General features: G+C 53.0%; 1 protein-coding gene across 1 annotated transcript; it reads right to left on the reverse strand.

The window, feature by feature from the left end:
• Positions 1-53: 53 nt before the first annotated feature.
• NR1D1 (nuclear receptor subfamily 1 group D member 1) lies at positions 54-7,745 on the reverse strand. Its single transcript, XM_011383049.2, has 8 exons — positions 7,058-7,745; positions 4,031-4,372; positions 3,664-3,752; positions 3,417-3,561; positions 2,426-3,069; positions 1,930-2,115; positions 1,186-1,396; positions 54-538 (listed from the first exon to the last, which is right to left on the reverse strand). Exons 1-8 carry the CDS (start codon positions 7,086-7,088, stop codon positions 339-341), a joined length of 1,848 nt encoding a protein of 615 aa, XP_011381351.1. The 5' UTR covers positions 7,089-7,745; the 3' UTR covers positions 54-338.
• Between the last annotated feature and the right edge of the window lie 7,293 nt (positions 7,746-15,038).

Genomic DNA, 15,038 nt, shown 5'->3' on the forward strand with positions numbered 1-15,038 from the left:
TTGGCAATATTTCCACCCCACCCCCACAACGAGCACACACCACAGAAGCCAGCTCAGCTGTGAACTATTGAATTTGAGACAGGAATAGAACAAATCGGGGGCTAGAGAAAAAGAGGGGGGAGAGTGGTTTAAATAGGGGAGGCTGGGAGGTTCAGTGATGGGGGAGGGAGGCAGGTATTTACAAGAAGGCTCGGGGGGGCCAGAGGCTCATCTTGGAATATTTTATAACAATATAAATAAGATTCTGGTTTGCTTTTCCTTTTCGTCTCGTAAAGGAGAGAGAAGTGCAGAGTTCGATTCTGTACAAGGGGGCAGCGGCAGAAGGCCGGCCGGGCGGGTCACTGGGCGTCCACCCGGAAGGACAGCAGCTTCTCGGAATGCATGTTGTTCAGGGTCCGCAGGTCCGGCAGCTTGAGCAGCAGCTTGGTGAAGCGGGAAGTCTCCGAGGGCCGGTTCTTCAGCACCAGAGCCCGAAGAGCCCGCAGCAGCGTCTCCTGGAGCTGCTCCACCGAAGCGGAATTCTCCATGCCCGAGCGGTCTGTGGGGAAGACGACAGCAGTGAGGCAGGCTCCCTGAGCTCCTCTGACGAGGAACCCGAGGTCTGCGAGGAGGACGCGGCGGGCCATGCAGCCTCTCCCCGAAGCCCCCCATAGAGCCAAGGTGGAAGGAGGAGGAGAGCACAACTCCTCCTCCCAGGCCTCTGCCCCGGAGCAGGAGGTGCCCGAGAGCTGGGAGCATGGGCTCAGCAAGGCTGGTCACCTCCCATCCCCACAAGGCCACTCTCCTTCCCCGAACAGGCCAAACATACCCAGGCTCCCTTGCTTTTTGCTCTGTAGTTCCCTCTGCCTGGATGCCCTTACCCCCTACCCCACCCCCCACCTGGCAATATCTTACTTGTCCTTTGAGGCCCCACTCAAGTGTCACCTCCTTCCCCAGCTCCCCAGGCAGAAATAGTTGTGCTTCCAAAGCCCTTGGTTCATGCTTCTACTGTGACACTTATCTCACTGTTTTATAATTAGTTGGGCATGAGTCTGTCTCCCAAGCTAGACTGTGTCTGAATCATGTCTGTATCCCCAGTGCCCGGCACAGGGCCTGGCATAGAGTAGGTACTCCATAAAAGGTGTGTTGAATTGAACTGCGTCCGCCTCCTCCCCAGGGTCAGGCTCAGGCGAGAGCTTGACCTACCTGCAGAGACGAGCACCACCGCGGTGAAGAGGCCCAGCTCCTCCTCGGTAAGCGCCAGGGAGTTGAGCTTCTCACTGAAGTCGAACATGGCATTGAGCAGGTCTCCCATGCCCATGGCACCGAGCTCCTGCAGGCTGTAGGTGGTGCGGCTCAGGAACATCACTGTCTGGTCCTTCACGTTGAACAGCGATGCAAAGCGCACCATCAGCACCTAAAGGGAGGCCAGTCATCCTGGGTGGGGTGGCAGGAGCACTTGCCAAATCACCCCTAAAGGTTTCCGAAGGGTTTACTGGTGCTACCTTAGATTTCTCAGTCAAGAGGGGGGGTAGTTTCAGAATGGGTAATGGTGGGGGGCGGGACAGGTAGAAAGATGGGGAACATCCCACTGGCTTTGGAATCCAACAGGCCTGAATCTGAGTCTCAGCTTTATCACTGTCTGTGACCTTGGGCAAGACACTTCACCAAAACTAATTTGCTCAGGCCTAGAATAAGGGTAGCAATGTGCCCTAAGGTGTTATTTTAAGGCAATGGAATGTGATTATACTCCAGCTGAGAGGACAGAAGTCCCAGCCATCCTGAGGCAGGAATGGGAGGCATTCTGCCCCCTCCTCATCAGTCAGAGTCTATAAAGACAAAGTTACTGGGTTTCCAAAGACTTTCAGAGCCCCTGCCTGCCCCAGACACCAAGCCTTTCTGCTGGATGCTTCCCAAGGTCAAGAGCAGAGAGCACAAAAGGTCACTCACCTCAAAGGTGCCAGCCTTAAGCAGGGTGACCTGGTCATGCTGAGAAAGATCACGGAAGCCGGGGATATGCTTGGCAAACTCTACCACCTCCCGCACAGCGGGTGTGAAGCTCATGGAGAAATCTTCCCAGATCTCTTGGACAGTTCGCCCACTGCGTCCGTGCGGGTACATGTTCATTGGACATGCCTGGAGGAGAAAGAGATTTGGGGAAGGGAGTATCAACGAGGCTAGTTCAGATGGGCTCCCCCAGCAGGTCTAGGCCCTACACTCTGCCAGAGTGAGGGGCTATAGACCTGAAGAATGGGTATTTCAGGCGAAAGAGCAATCAAGTGCCAGGTTGAGATCAGGGATTCCCAGGCAGAGCCCTTGCTGCAAGGCTGAGCATCCTAACCCTGGGGAGAGGATATCCCTGCGTTAGCCTCCAGGCACACCCAGCTGCCCTAAGCTAAATCCAGTCTTCCAGGCCCGCTGCCCACCTCACCCCCAGTGCCCTCACCAGTAGAACGTTCTTGGAGTTGCCCTGCCGAGGACTATTGGCAGGTGCTTCGCCTTCTGGGGCTGGATATACGTGGGTGGGGCATAGACGGTGCCCATTGCTGTTGGGCTGGTGGCAGCTGTGGTGGCCAGGGCCAGGGGGCCAAGTGGGAGGGTAGGAGGAGGGAGTCTGGCGTAAACCGTTCAGGGCCTCATTATGACGATGGGCAGCCATGATGTTGTTGTCATTGGGGATAGGCAGGCAGCTCTGACTTTCCCAGCGATGTGGGGTGGTGGTCGGAGGGCTGCCCGATGCATGGTTGGCATTAAAGTTGCCAGGTGAGGTGCCCAGCTTGTCATGGGCATAGGTGAAGATCTCTCGGTGGGCCCGGGCCACCTGGGATATCACATCTTCCACTGTGGGCTCAGGACTTGGGGATCTGGGAGGCGTCAGCTGTTGTGGGAACTGGGAGAAGCCCACCAGGGGTGAGGGGGCCGGAGCTGGGGGTGGTGAGGGGCCCACGGGGCCTGGGGTCTGGTGCTGGGCGGGCGAGGTCTCCAGTGGGCACTGGCTGCTCAATTGGTTGTTGGCCAGGTTCATAGCGCTCTGCATCTCAGCAAGCATCCGCTGCTTCTCTCGTTTGGGGATGCGCCCAAAACGCACAGCTGTGACAGGATGAGAGCAGTGTCAGGAAGTTCTCATACACACACATGCTTCTCTTCCTTCCTTCCTCCTGAAAGGGCAAGACCCTGAAGGCTTGGAGTTCCACATCAAAACTATAACCAGCAAAGCCACGCCCACCAAAGGGGTTTTCCAAGTAGGGACTGTGGTAGGTGACCAGAGGGACTGATGGGAAAGAAGTGTGTTTCATGGGCATCCCCTATGAAAATGAGGCTCACGGTATGATGATGTTTCGGTTTGGGATTTTTTTGAGAGAGGGATTAATTTAGAAACTGGGTGGAAGGAAGTGGGAGAGCATGGGAATGCTTGTGGGGCAACAGTCCTGTCTCACCATCTCGGGACATGCCCACGGAGAGACACTTCTTGAAGCGACACTGCTGGCAGCGATTGCGATTGATTCGGACGATGGAGCAGTTCTCATTTTTCAGACACCTTTTGTACTGGATGTTCTGCTGGATACTCCGACGGAAAAAGCCCTGGAGGGCAGGGGCAGCTAGTAAACACTCTGTCTAGACCAGACCTATGTGTCCTGGGCGAGGGCATCACCTGCCCCTGCCCTTATCCCCAACCTGCCTCACCTTGCAGCCCTCACAGGCATGCACGCCATAGTGGAAGCCTGAGGCAACGTCCCCACACACTTTACACAGTAGCACCATGCCATTGAGCTCTGTGGGAAGAGAGGGGCAGCAGGTGAGTAGGAGGGCTTCCTGAGGGGCCAGATTTTCCAGGCAGGAGATTCTGGGAGAAATGCTGTGGAGGAGCTCCAGTATCTAGGGGACACTTAAATGACAAGATTGGGCTAGACAGGGGCTAGCGCAACTCTAGGAGAAATCTCTGAGGCCAGAGTAGGCCCTGGGATTAATTCTGTCATTCCAACCCCAACCCCAAACCCAACCGAGACCTGGCTGCCTTCCTTTCCCCGAGATCAGCTAGAAATGTACTCACTGGTGATGTTGTTGGTGCTCTTGCTGGGGGACACTCGGCTGCAGTCTTCCAGGGCCATTTGTAGACCCCCTGAGGGGCTCCCATTATAGAAGGAGGAAGAGGAAGAGGAGGAGGACGACGAAGAAGAAGAAGGAGAGCCATCATCACTCAAGCTTGGTGGAATGCTCCCAAAGGAACGAGCTGGGTCCTGGGTGAGGGAGCCAGTGGGTGATGGTGGGAAGTAGGTGGGGCAGCCTTGGGTCAGGGACTGGAAACTGCCATTCGAGCTGTCACTGTAGAGAGACTCAGGGCTGGTGCGATTCGGGGAAGAGCCACTGGAGCCAATGTAGGTGATGACGCCACCTGGCAGGAGAACACAAGGGAAGGGGGTGTCAGCTGCCATATATCTGCAGTTCTAGGGCAGCAGCCTACTCATTCTCCATTTACCTTCCCCAAATGCTGCAGGACACTCAGAAGTTAATCATGTGGAGCCCCTAATCTTGGAGTCCCCAGAAGTGCCACAATAAGCAACTCCCCAACACGTGCTAAATATAGCATAGGAACCAAACCCATGACCCTTTGCAGGGTACATTCGGCTTCTGCCTTGGATGTCAGGTACTTCCCTAAAGGCATGACACCTCTAGGCATCTCACATATGTGCCCCCTGCCCTGGATGCCTTCCTTAGGAATACTGACTACAGCTAATAACTTAGTCGTCAGCAACAGACGTGAGGATGGGATGAGCAGCTGAGACCCATTCATAAGGCCCAGGCTTCCAAAATAAACAGCTGCTGATTTTAACACCAAGACCATTCCAGGGATGAGACCATGGAGGGGCAGCCAGCCAAGAGTGAAGAGAGCGGAAATTTTACAAGAGTAAGATAGTCACATTCCCCCAAAACTGGAAGATGTATTCTCCAAAGGTACCAAAGGTACTGAACCTGCCTAGTCCGGTTCCCCTGGCCTCCAATAATGAGAATCAGAGTGGAGTCTTCTTGAGTCCAGGAAAGACTTAGCAGTGCGAGTTGCAGGAGGTGGATGTGAAGGACAAATTGTCCAGCCCAGGGCTTTAGAATTTCCTCTTCCAGATCTCTCAGCCTGGTGACAATGACCTTGGCTCTCTGGTCACTCAGGGACTTTGGCCCTCTGGTTACACAGCCAACCAGGTGGCCATGTTCTCGTGGTATCAGCAGGAGAAAAAGGTGACCTGCCTGCCACACCTTTGCCAAGCACCTAGTTTGGCCTGCCATGGGAGGGGTGGGAGAAGGGAGGATCCCAGAACACGTGTGAGCAGACACAGGCCATGCTACCGTGTCTCCAGAGGCACATGTTTTGCTCACCCACTGACACACACTAAGCTGGGCAGGGCAACCCTAAAATAGCTCAAGGTTGGTCAGGGTGAACACAGCTCCCTATAAAATAGTTGCACAACAAATCAGCTCCTACAGTTTCAAGGCTAATGTGAGGGGATAGGATATCTTTTTGGTGGTAAATGAACTTGACCTAGTTCTCTCATCTTCTAAAGAGAAGACTCATTAAGAGACTTCTAACATGGAAGCGAGGGGCATGCTCAAAAGAGTCTAGTTCTAGATCTAGGTATGTCACAACCAACTTGATTTGTGACCTAGAGAAAATCAACTCCCCTCTCTGGGTCTCAGTTTTCCTTTATGTGAAACAAACAAAAAGGTGAGAGACTTAATATTCTTTTAGCTATGATTCTGGGATGTGGTTGTTTTGGGGGAAGTCTTTAGGAGGCAAATTGCAGCTTGTTTGGTGGGAGCGGGGTGTAAGATAATGTTTGCAGGACTAAGGAAAGAGGTGCTTGGGGAACAGAAAGAATTTGGAATGTAGAAAAGTTTAGCCTAAAGGCAGTGCAGTGAATAGGTGCAAACAGAATAAAGTGAGAAGGGTGGCTAAATGTGAGGTCCCTTTTAGGAGTGTAAACATGAGGCCACGCGAGGTCAGGGATGGCTGCATCTTACTCTGCTTCAGCGATGGGGGAGGGGGAGGACCCGGGGAAGGCGGACAGGAAAAGGAGGCAGGCGGGGGCGGTGAGTCAGCCCAGCTTCACCCAGATTTCGGCGGGGCGGGGCGGGGCGGGAGCCGAGCCCTCAGCCGGCCTCACGTCCCCGCTCCACGTGTGCCTCTTGCACGTGGCTCTCCAACGAGGAACCCCGGAACTCGAGGGCCCGCCCTCTCCGCTTCCCGTCAATCCCGAGCAGTAGCCCCGCCCCCGTCCCACCCCTCCTCCGCGACCGGGTCCTGGGCTGGGCCCCGAATCCGAGATGGGCTGGGACCACTGAGGGGAGGAGAGAAGGGAACACGCGTTGCCGGGGCGACCGGAGGGCGGAGCTCATTATGTAACGGGGCCGGGTGGCAACGACCAATGAGGTGGCAGCCACGGCTTCTGCTGAATGAAAACAAACGCAGCACGTGGGCCCGGCTCCGCAGCCATGTGAGCCCTCCCGGCCGCCAGGGCGCTGTGGGTGTCCTCCCTGGGGCCAAGAGCCACTCTCCTAGCTCCTCTAGTGCCGCTCCCTACTGTCACTGAGGATTCCCCAGTGAGATCGACCCATTCTCCCACCCCCTCCTGCCTTGGAGTCCCGATCACTCCACCGCTTCTTAGGTTCCTTCCAGCCTGCAGAAACTAGGGGAAGAGGAAGACAGGAGAGGGCCTTCTTTCCGAGAAGGCCAGGCATGCCACTGCTGCAGGGGGTGGATGGACAGATGGGGGCGTTTGGGGGGACTGCTCTAAAGCTCCCAGTCCCTCTGAATTGTTCATCTCCCCACACGTACCCTCTCTCCATTTCCTCCTGCCCGGAATACCAGTCCTTCAGGCTAAAAGGAGCTTTGGGATTCTGAGGGGTGGTGGTAGGGTGCCTCCGGGAGCATTCTCAGGCCGAACAACCCGCTCTAGAAATCCCAGCCTATGGCCCCCATCACATTAGCAAATCCGCGGGCCAAGGGAATCCCCAGTCCCTTATAAAGTTCCTCTTGTTCTAAGACAGTGATAGAGAAAAGATGATGGTAGTAAAGAAATCTCAGTACCTGTGTTATTGTTGGAGTCCAGGGTCGTCATGTCTTCACCAGCTGAAAGCGGTCATTCAAACTGGACTTTGACACAAACTGGAGATTGCAATTGCCGCTGTCGCCCCCTGGGCACTGGCTGAGGGCGGAGAGTGGACCCCGAGGCTCACGATCAGGATCAGAGGCACACTGCAGCAAGGTCTTGTGGTGGCCGGACTGCAGCCCTGCAGAAGGGGAGGACGCTGAGGCAACGGAGGTCTGCTTTGCATGGGAAGAGCAGAGAGTGTGTGGGGGAGGGGAACCAGGGGGAAATCAGCCTGCGGCAGTTCTGGCTAGAAGGTAGCACGGAGGGTCGGGTCTCTGCAGTGCACCGGGTGTCACTGCCCGACGGCTCCGCCGCGCTGCAGGGTAACGAATCTGGAGCTCCTGGTGTAAAAGTCCCAGAGGGAGAGAGGTTGCAGTCAGGAAGTAAGTAGGTGATGAGGAAAAACGGGGCACCCAGACGCAAAGAAGCGAGACGTGTGCCCTGCTACGTTCCCTCGGCAGCAATATTTCACTCTGCCAATCTCCGCCGCCTTTTGCCCCAGCCTTTTTCCCTGGGACAGAGGGCTCTGCGCAGGCGCCAGCAACCCAGGGTTCCCGGGCCGCACGCGGCACTGGAGCAGGTACCATGTGATCCCAGGGAGCGCCTCGTGCCCCAGTGACACACTTTTCCAGCAGCAGGCACGTTGAGCTCTGTGCGCCTGCGTAACGCCAAGGCTGCCGGGATTTGTAGTTCACTGGCAAAGTGCGGACTGCGTGTATTTCTCCCTTTCTGCCTTGTAAAAGGCTCTTGCTGGGACCGGGGAGGAGCTGAGAGCAGAGTGGGTGGGGTGCGCTGAAGAGTCAGGGTGGCGTGTTTGGAAAGCCTGTATGGCAGAGGCATGTGAATTCCTGGGGAGGGACTGGCAAGCTTGACTGCTCTCTGGGAGATCAAAGCTAATAGGCCTTTTCTGCAAACCTTGCAAACGTGAGAGCTTCACGTGATTGCAGAACTGACCTCCTCTTGAGGTTACTGGTAACAAGGGGAGAGAAGACAAGGAGAGGAGGGAGATCTCTCCGGAGTCAGTAGCTTAAGCTGAACTTTTGCTGCAGGGCCAAGTCCTGAGACAGAATGGAAATGTGACCCCTTCCCCCTTCTATTCTCCTTAGGGAGAGCACCCCTAGGGAAAGGAGTTGTCATGGGGGTGAGGATGCCCCTAGGGACTCCCTGTTTGCTTTTGTGACACCACTCCACCCATTCGAGGTGACTTTGGGGTGAGTCATTTCCCTTTGTTTGAGAAATAAAAAAGATAAGGGAGGGGAACTTTATGGTGAAAGTGCTTTGAGGTCCTAAAGTAATGGGGCCAGAGGTGAGGCAGTAGTCTGGGAGCACAGTGACACCCCTACTCCCACAACTCCCAGTGCTTGAGAGTAGCCTGTAGATTCCACAGAAGGTAATTTAGAAGGGAACACCCAGAGTCTTAACCCTCCCTCCTTTACTGATGAGGAAAATGAGGCTTAGAAGTGACTGGCCCAAGGTCAGACATGCATTGCTAGTTTCATCTGCCCACCTTAAACATCAGGAGATGGGCAGGTGTGCAAGTGAAACTCCACAGGGGTTAGCAACAATTGCCCCATTGGTAAAAATAGGTCTCAAGTAGAGGTCTATCCTGTTTGAGGACTTGGGAGAGGTAAGAGTCTCTTTTTTCAAGCAGCCAAATGATCATGGGCCACCTGCTGCTTCCTGCTAATTCCTTCTCAGTCCCAGTGCTTCTAGAGAGGTTTTCCCCCTACCCGCTTCTCTACTTGTTCACAGGCAGCTCCTGGGGCAGCATCTGAATGCCTGAAAACATGACAGCTGCCAAAGAGGTAAAGGAAAGGAGGACGGTGGTACCAAAGAAGGAGTAAGCTGGGTAGTAGGAAGTGAGTAAGCTGAGAAGACATTGAGGTTGACTGAAGGGGTAGTAGTTGGGCAGCTGGCCTGATCACTGATCCCAGTAGACTTTGATTTCCAGTAGAAGACAGGCTCCCGAGAATATGTTGCCTAGAATGATTGGGGCTTTAGCTTTGTTCCCTTACCCTCAAGAAAAATGGGAGAGAGAGGGCATTGGGCTCTTCCTTGTCCTGCCCTGGCCCTGTGGTCTAGAGCTGGGAAGCTGCAGCAGAGCGTGGGAGGGACTGGGAGGGGCTAGGACAAACAAGGAAAGAGGCTTTTCAGGAAAACTTGGTTCAGAACTCAGCCTCCATCTCCTCTCCATCCTGCCCCTGGGCTCTGGAGGGAAAATTGGGAGGCGAGCTGCCATGTCTGGCACTTATGCTCTCTGCGTCCTTCCTGACTCTCCATCAGAGCCAGGGCCAGAGCCAGGGATCTGCCAAGGCTGGACTCAAAATCAGGGCCCTTGGCATGACCTCTAGCTCTCCACCGGCCCCACCACCACCACTGGCACACTCCCTTTTGTTGCCCTGGATCCTCCCCAAGGCCCACAGCTCTATTCACTGCCCTGGTGATCCTGCCTACCCCCTGTTCTACTTGCTGGTGTTTATTCCTATAGGAGGAGGTCCAAGGGTCAAGACTCCTTTTCTGAGTTGCAGCAAGTGAGAGGGAGGAGGAAGCAGAGGCAGCTAGAGCTGAAATTCAGTCAGCCTAACTCTTGGCAAGAAGCTGGGTTGTTTTAGTCTGTGTAAGATATGAAGGTGGAGGGTGGGAGAGAGGAGGCAAAGAAGGGGAGTTACTTCTGCTTACTCCTTCCTCTGCACTCCTTAGAGGGCCCACCTTTTCTCCATGACGAAGAAGTAACTAACTTTGGGATCTTCTGCAACTGGAGAGAAGGATAAAGGATAATGAAGAGGCACGACTCTCTCTTGGCTTTAGAAGCTTCTAGTCTTTCTACCCGGCTCCACTCTCTGCCCACAGCTGCTGGGAGAAGGACAGAGACTATGGGACCCAGAGCCACCAAAGGGAGGGAGAAAAGGCTGAGTTGTTCTGTCTTGGGGAGTCTAGCTTTGTCCTCTCTTTGACCTCAACCTTAACCTTAAGGTTGCATCTTACCCAGTCTCCCACCTCTCTTGCCAGCTGGACATTTGTTTACACACATACACACACACACACACACACACACACACACACACACCATTCCTCCCATAGCCAAATTCAGCCCAACAAGGAACTGGACCCTTAATAAATAGTACTCGGATTGAAACCGTATTGAACAGATATACATCTAAGACCCAGCTCAGCAAGACACAGCCCTGGCTCCATGTTCTACACACTTCTACTTAGATTCCTCAGAGTCTGGGATTCTGGGACTGACCTCACCATTTAAGGGCAGGGTTGGATCCTGTGCATGCATGTGTGTGTGTTTCCAAATATATTTTAATTCTCCTGTGTTTCTGTGGGCTGGGGAGTACAGCAGAGATATAGTAGAGAAAGGCAAGAGATTGAGAGCTCTAAGCTATAGCCAGAGTGTGTGTTTGTGATCGTGAGAGACCACATATATGGGTATGTAAGTGTGAATGGTGTGAGTGCGTGTGGATGTGTGCATTTGATCCAAAATATATTCTCCTTGTCAGTAGATTGTTCTGGATAACAGGGCAACGCCCTGTACAAATCCTGGGTGGCCTAAATCTTGGGCCAACATTGACTGACTGACTGAGGGTGGGTCCTTGCTGGAAACCAGGTCAAACTTCAGTAAGTGCCTTCCCTTCCCCCTCCTTTCTCACCAAGCATACCATTGCCCAGGAGAAAAACCTGCCTGCCCAGGTGATGCAAACCTGGGACAACCTCGGACAAAACTCTGGGGACGCCCCAGAATCAGGGAACGAGCCATGTGCCTGGATGAGACTCATTCCCTACCCTCTTAGCTCCTTTTCCTATTCTCTAAAAGGCCAGCAAGCTTTACCTAACCTTCCCAGAGCCTTGATGTCTTAGGAAGAGTTAAAGTCTGAGCTAATTTGTTGTTAGGGGGAGATGGAGAGAGAGGAGATGAAGCATGATTCAGGTCTGGGTTCCACGGAAGTGTTTTAGGTTCCATAGATTCTATCTCTACTTCACTATTCCTTTTTCCAAGGAAAGCAAATAGCAAATACATACTAAATACCAACAGTATGTCAGGCCCTGTGCTGAGTGAGTTATACACATTACCTCAATTACTATCCACAACAACCCTATGCTGTAGGTTTCATTCTCAATTTAGAGATGGGGAATCCAAGACTTAGAGACTTTTATTAACTTGCCCAGGATGCTTCAGAGACTAGGCAATTTCTTGAAGCTATATTTGCATGGTACTTTCCTTAGGATTAAGAAGATGTCGCATCAAAGGGTGGCAGAACTGATGGAGATTATTGGAGGGGCTAAAGCTTCCCCAGCTATCTCTTGAAATTATCACTACCAACGGCACAATGAAAATGTCAAATGTTGGGAATTCAACCCTAGGCCTGAGGATAAAACTTTTTCTACCAGCAAGACTGCCCTTCCTGGAGAGCATGATTACTCCCAGTGGAATGCCTGAGCAGCAGACTCATCCTGATGTTTCCTAAGCAATGATGGTGCTGAGAAGTGAGGTGTGTCTCCAAGAAGAGGAGCCTGAAGCACCCCTTGCTCCTGCCCACGCCATACTCAGCTTCCCAAAGTCTCTCTTTTAATTCCAACCACATTTCCTCTTCCCTAAATTCCTTTTTCTCTCCCTCCTACATTCCCCTTGTCTGGTTGTAAAGGTAGAAGAGGGCCACAATAGGGTGCAACAAATAGACTTCCACATAGACTGCTACAGAGGTGAGAAACCAAAGCAGGCATCTGAACTCTCTTCTCTCCCTGACTCCCAGACTGCAGCTGGTGACAAGAGGAGAGGGGCAGGTAGGTCCAGGCCCTTTAAAAAGCCATTGTGCCTCTTTCCAGGGGATGTATTAAGGACAGATTGACCCAATGAGAGTGTGGAAGGCCACCAAGGACAGACAGAAGTTGTGTTAAAAGCCCTAAGGAACAACATCCCACTTCCCCATTCAATTGCTTAGGCGATGTGTATCCTAAAACAGCCCTTCCAAAGCCACCCACCATCTTGGGCCAATGCTTCTTCAGCAAATACTTTGAGGAACCTGAAGAAGGGTTCCCCTCTCAGAGCCCAGGATCCCACCCGCATTACAGGATCTAGGAGGTAGCATGGACTGTCCTTGGCAGAGGAAGACTAAGCCCCAAATCACCCTCTTTTTTGGCATAGGGTTCCTCCTCCTGGGTTAGGGGGTGATGGCATCCAGCACAAGCTATGCCAAGGCCATCCTGTCCAACTTTTGCTATGCTGCTGCTGCTGGAACCCACTGGTAGTGTCATCTTCCAGGTCTCTGCTTTTGCCTATTGGCTGTCCTTGAGCTTCCGTAGGACTGAGATACAGGGGAATGTGTGTATGTATGGGGGTAGTGGTTACCTGTGTGCCTGCCTCTTGTCTTCACCTCATACCCCAAGCTCTAGCTCAAACCCTCTCCTTATCCAGCATCTCTCCCCAGTCCCTGGGCCTCTATAGATCTCCATGCAGTTGCCTGGGGAAGCCAGAGGCTCATGACAGTCCTCGTGAGCAGGATGGACTTCAGAGGAGCCTCGGCCGGGACAAGCGTAAAGGCCCCTGGGTAGCTTCTGGGAGGCTTACATAAACACTGGCTGGGATGAGGAGGGAAGGGGGGGTGCCCAGGAAAAAAGCAACCCCAGCCCTGCCAGCTCAGCCTGTGTGGAAAGAAGGAACAAGGCTCATTTTCCCTCCTCTCATCCCTCTCCCCTTGTCTGCAGCTGTTAGTTGGGCTGGAAAGACTGCAGTATCTTGGGAGAGGGGGCAGGGGAATGAGAGAAAGACAATTTTGGGATCCCTCCCCTTCTAAATTGGGGGTGGGGGGAGAAGCAATTTGCCAAAGAGATTTTCAATGCCACAGGAAGGAGCATTGGCTCATTAGAATGCGCAGTTTGCACTCTGAAAAAAAAAAATCTGTGCTGGTTGCAAAAATGCAGACATGTGTAGGGGACCAGCGGAGATTAAAAAAAAAAAAAGCGCTAGCTCTGCAATGCAGGATCCGCGAAGTTTTGGTGCGATGAGGAAATGTGGGTCGTGCTCGCTCATTTCATTTGCTTGTTCCTGCTAACCTACTGTCCGCCTGACTCCAGCAGTCTTACATCCCAGCAAGAGACAAGATTGCTCAGAAACAGGGTCATGGGCAGGGGCCTGAGCAGAGGGCTGGACATGGGGGTCTGGGGTTAGAATGCTGAGAGAAGGACTCTATGGGACTTGGAGGGCCAGGCTGGTGGGAGGGGACACTTCCATGAGGAATGAAGGCTGAGCTTGTCTTTTGTACCCTTGTTTGTGCTCCAGCTGGACTGGGGTTAGTGTAAAGTTCTTCCAGATCTCCTCCCTGCCCCCCATCCTCAGCCCCTCCCTATCCCTAGTTGGCAGAACTTTCCCCTTCCTGTCCACTAACCCTACAGACCACTGCTACAGAAAGAACCCTTGCTTCTTGTCCTTGACCCCACAAATCCCTGAACTCTTGTGCTAATCCTGGAATGGGCACTTGCTGCATCTCTGTGTGGTTTCTTCCTTCCTAGAAAGAGGGGACCAGGCAGCCTGATTTGAGAAGCCTGGGTTGAGGGAAACCAAATCTTGGCTCCAGGATAACATTAACCCATCAGCTTGAGCAAGGGTCTGCATGGACCATTCTGTGCTCTTGGCTGGGGGAGACCCTTTGTTTATTTGGGGCCTAGGGCTCTGGGTTGTAAAACTGCCAAGGGACTGCCTGGGAGAAAATTTCTGGGGAAACCATGTTTCTTTCCTGGGCGTTTGTTCCCCTGATGCCTCAGGAGAGACAAAAAGGAGACAGTAGCAGGATAAAGAGCCAGGAAACAAGGAGAAGGGCACCCAATGCCCTTCACTCCTTCCCCATTTTTCCTCCTGTTTCTCTGACCAGAGGAGGACAGGGCTGAGTGTGTTTGTGCCGGCTGGAGGCTCACGCGGGCTGCCGGGGTCACATGGGCTGGGCATGTGCAGCCTGCTCCATTTCTACCACAACAACTCGCTCATAAACAGCCCGGCTGCTGCTGGCGGTGGCGGCAGAGACATGTGCAAGCGAGGGGGTGGGGCACGTGGCCCTGCCCGAGCCAAGGGAAGGCGCTCGCTCAGTACTGCCTCTCCCCTCCCCACACTGGCGCTGCCTCGCCACAGGAAATTCCTAGTGCTCCCTTGCTGCTGCAAAACATGTTTTTGGGAAGTGACTTTCAATAAGGATGGAGTCAATGGACTATTTAAAAAGAGATAGAATGGATAATCAGTCTTAGACCAACGCCTGCTCATCCTTGCCCTGCGTTTCTTAGATCCCTGTACCCATTGGAGTAGAGGGCTCAGCAAGAGTCACATGTTTTCAATTTCCACCTGTTTCTTCCTCCTAAACTATACAAAATTGGAATCAAACAGGCCCCCATGGTGAGTACTGAGGCGAGAGGCTGTGCTTCCCTAAGACAGTGGTTCTCGGGATCCACCAGTAGTCCCAGGATTAGTAGCAAGGTCAGCATCACCTGGGAACATATTAGAAATGCAAATTCTCAGGCACCATTGAATCAGAAATTCAGTGGTAGAGCCCAGCAATCCGAGTTTTGCTGAGCCTTTCAGGTGATTCCAGTGCCAGTTGAAGTCTAAGAACCATTTGTTGCCTAGCAATCAGTCCTGTAGGAGAACCTTGCTCAGGATCTGGGGAATGTCCACCTTCCCCCTTTGCGCTTCTTCCTCTCAAAGTTCAGCCAGAGAGCATAACCAGATACAGTTTGACTCAATGTAAAAAGCATTTATAAGTGCCTACCATGTGCGAGGATACTGGAAATGAAGGCAAATGAGTAGTGGAAGGATGAGTAGCTGAGATCTGAAAGGGGACCGGAGGTACTGGGGGGAAGAATAAGGGAAAAGAAGACTAGAATTGTAATTGTTTATCCTTTCTCCATCTTACCTACTTTTCTTCCTGT

This window comes from Pteropus vampyrus, unplaced genomic scaffold (assembly GCF_000151845.1).
Source record: "Pteropus vampyrus isolate Shadow unplaced genomic scaffold, Pvam_2.0 Scaffold503, whole genome shotgun sequence".
Taxonomy (NCBI): Eukaryota; Metazoa; Chordata; class Mammalia; order Chiroptera; family Pteropodidae; genus Pteropus; species Pteropus vampyrus.

Excerpts from the sequence above, each read along its gene's own strand:
- NR1D1 (XM_011383049.2), bottom strand. The coding sequence starts at position 7,088 with ATGACGACCCTGGACTCCAACAATAACACAG. Across the intron at positions 3,753-4,030 it reads GAGCACCAACAACATCACCA|AGCTCAATGGCATGGTGCTA; the intron begins GTGAGTACATTT and ends CTCTTCCCACAG. Across the intron at positions 3,070-3,416 it reads CGTGGGCATGTCCCGAGATG|CTGTGCGTTTTGGGCGCATC; the intron begins GTGAGACAGGAC and ends ATCCTGTCACAG.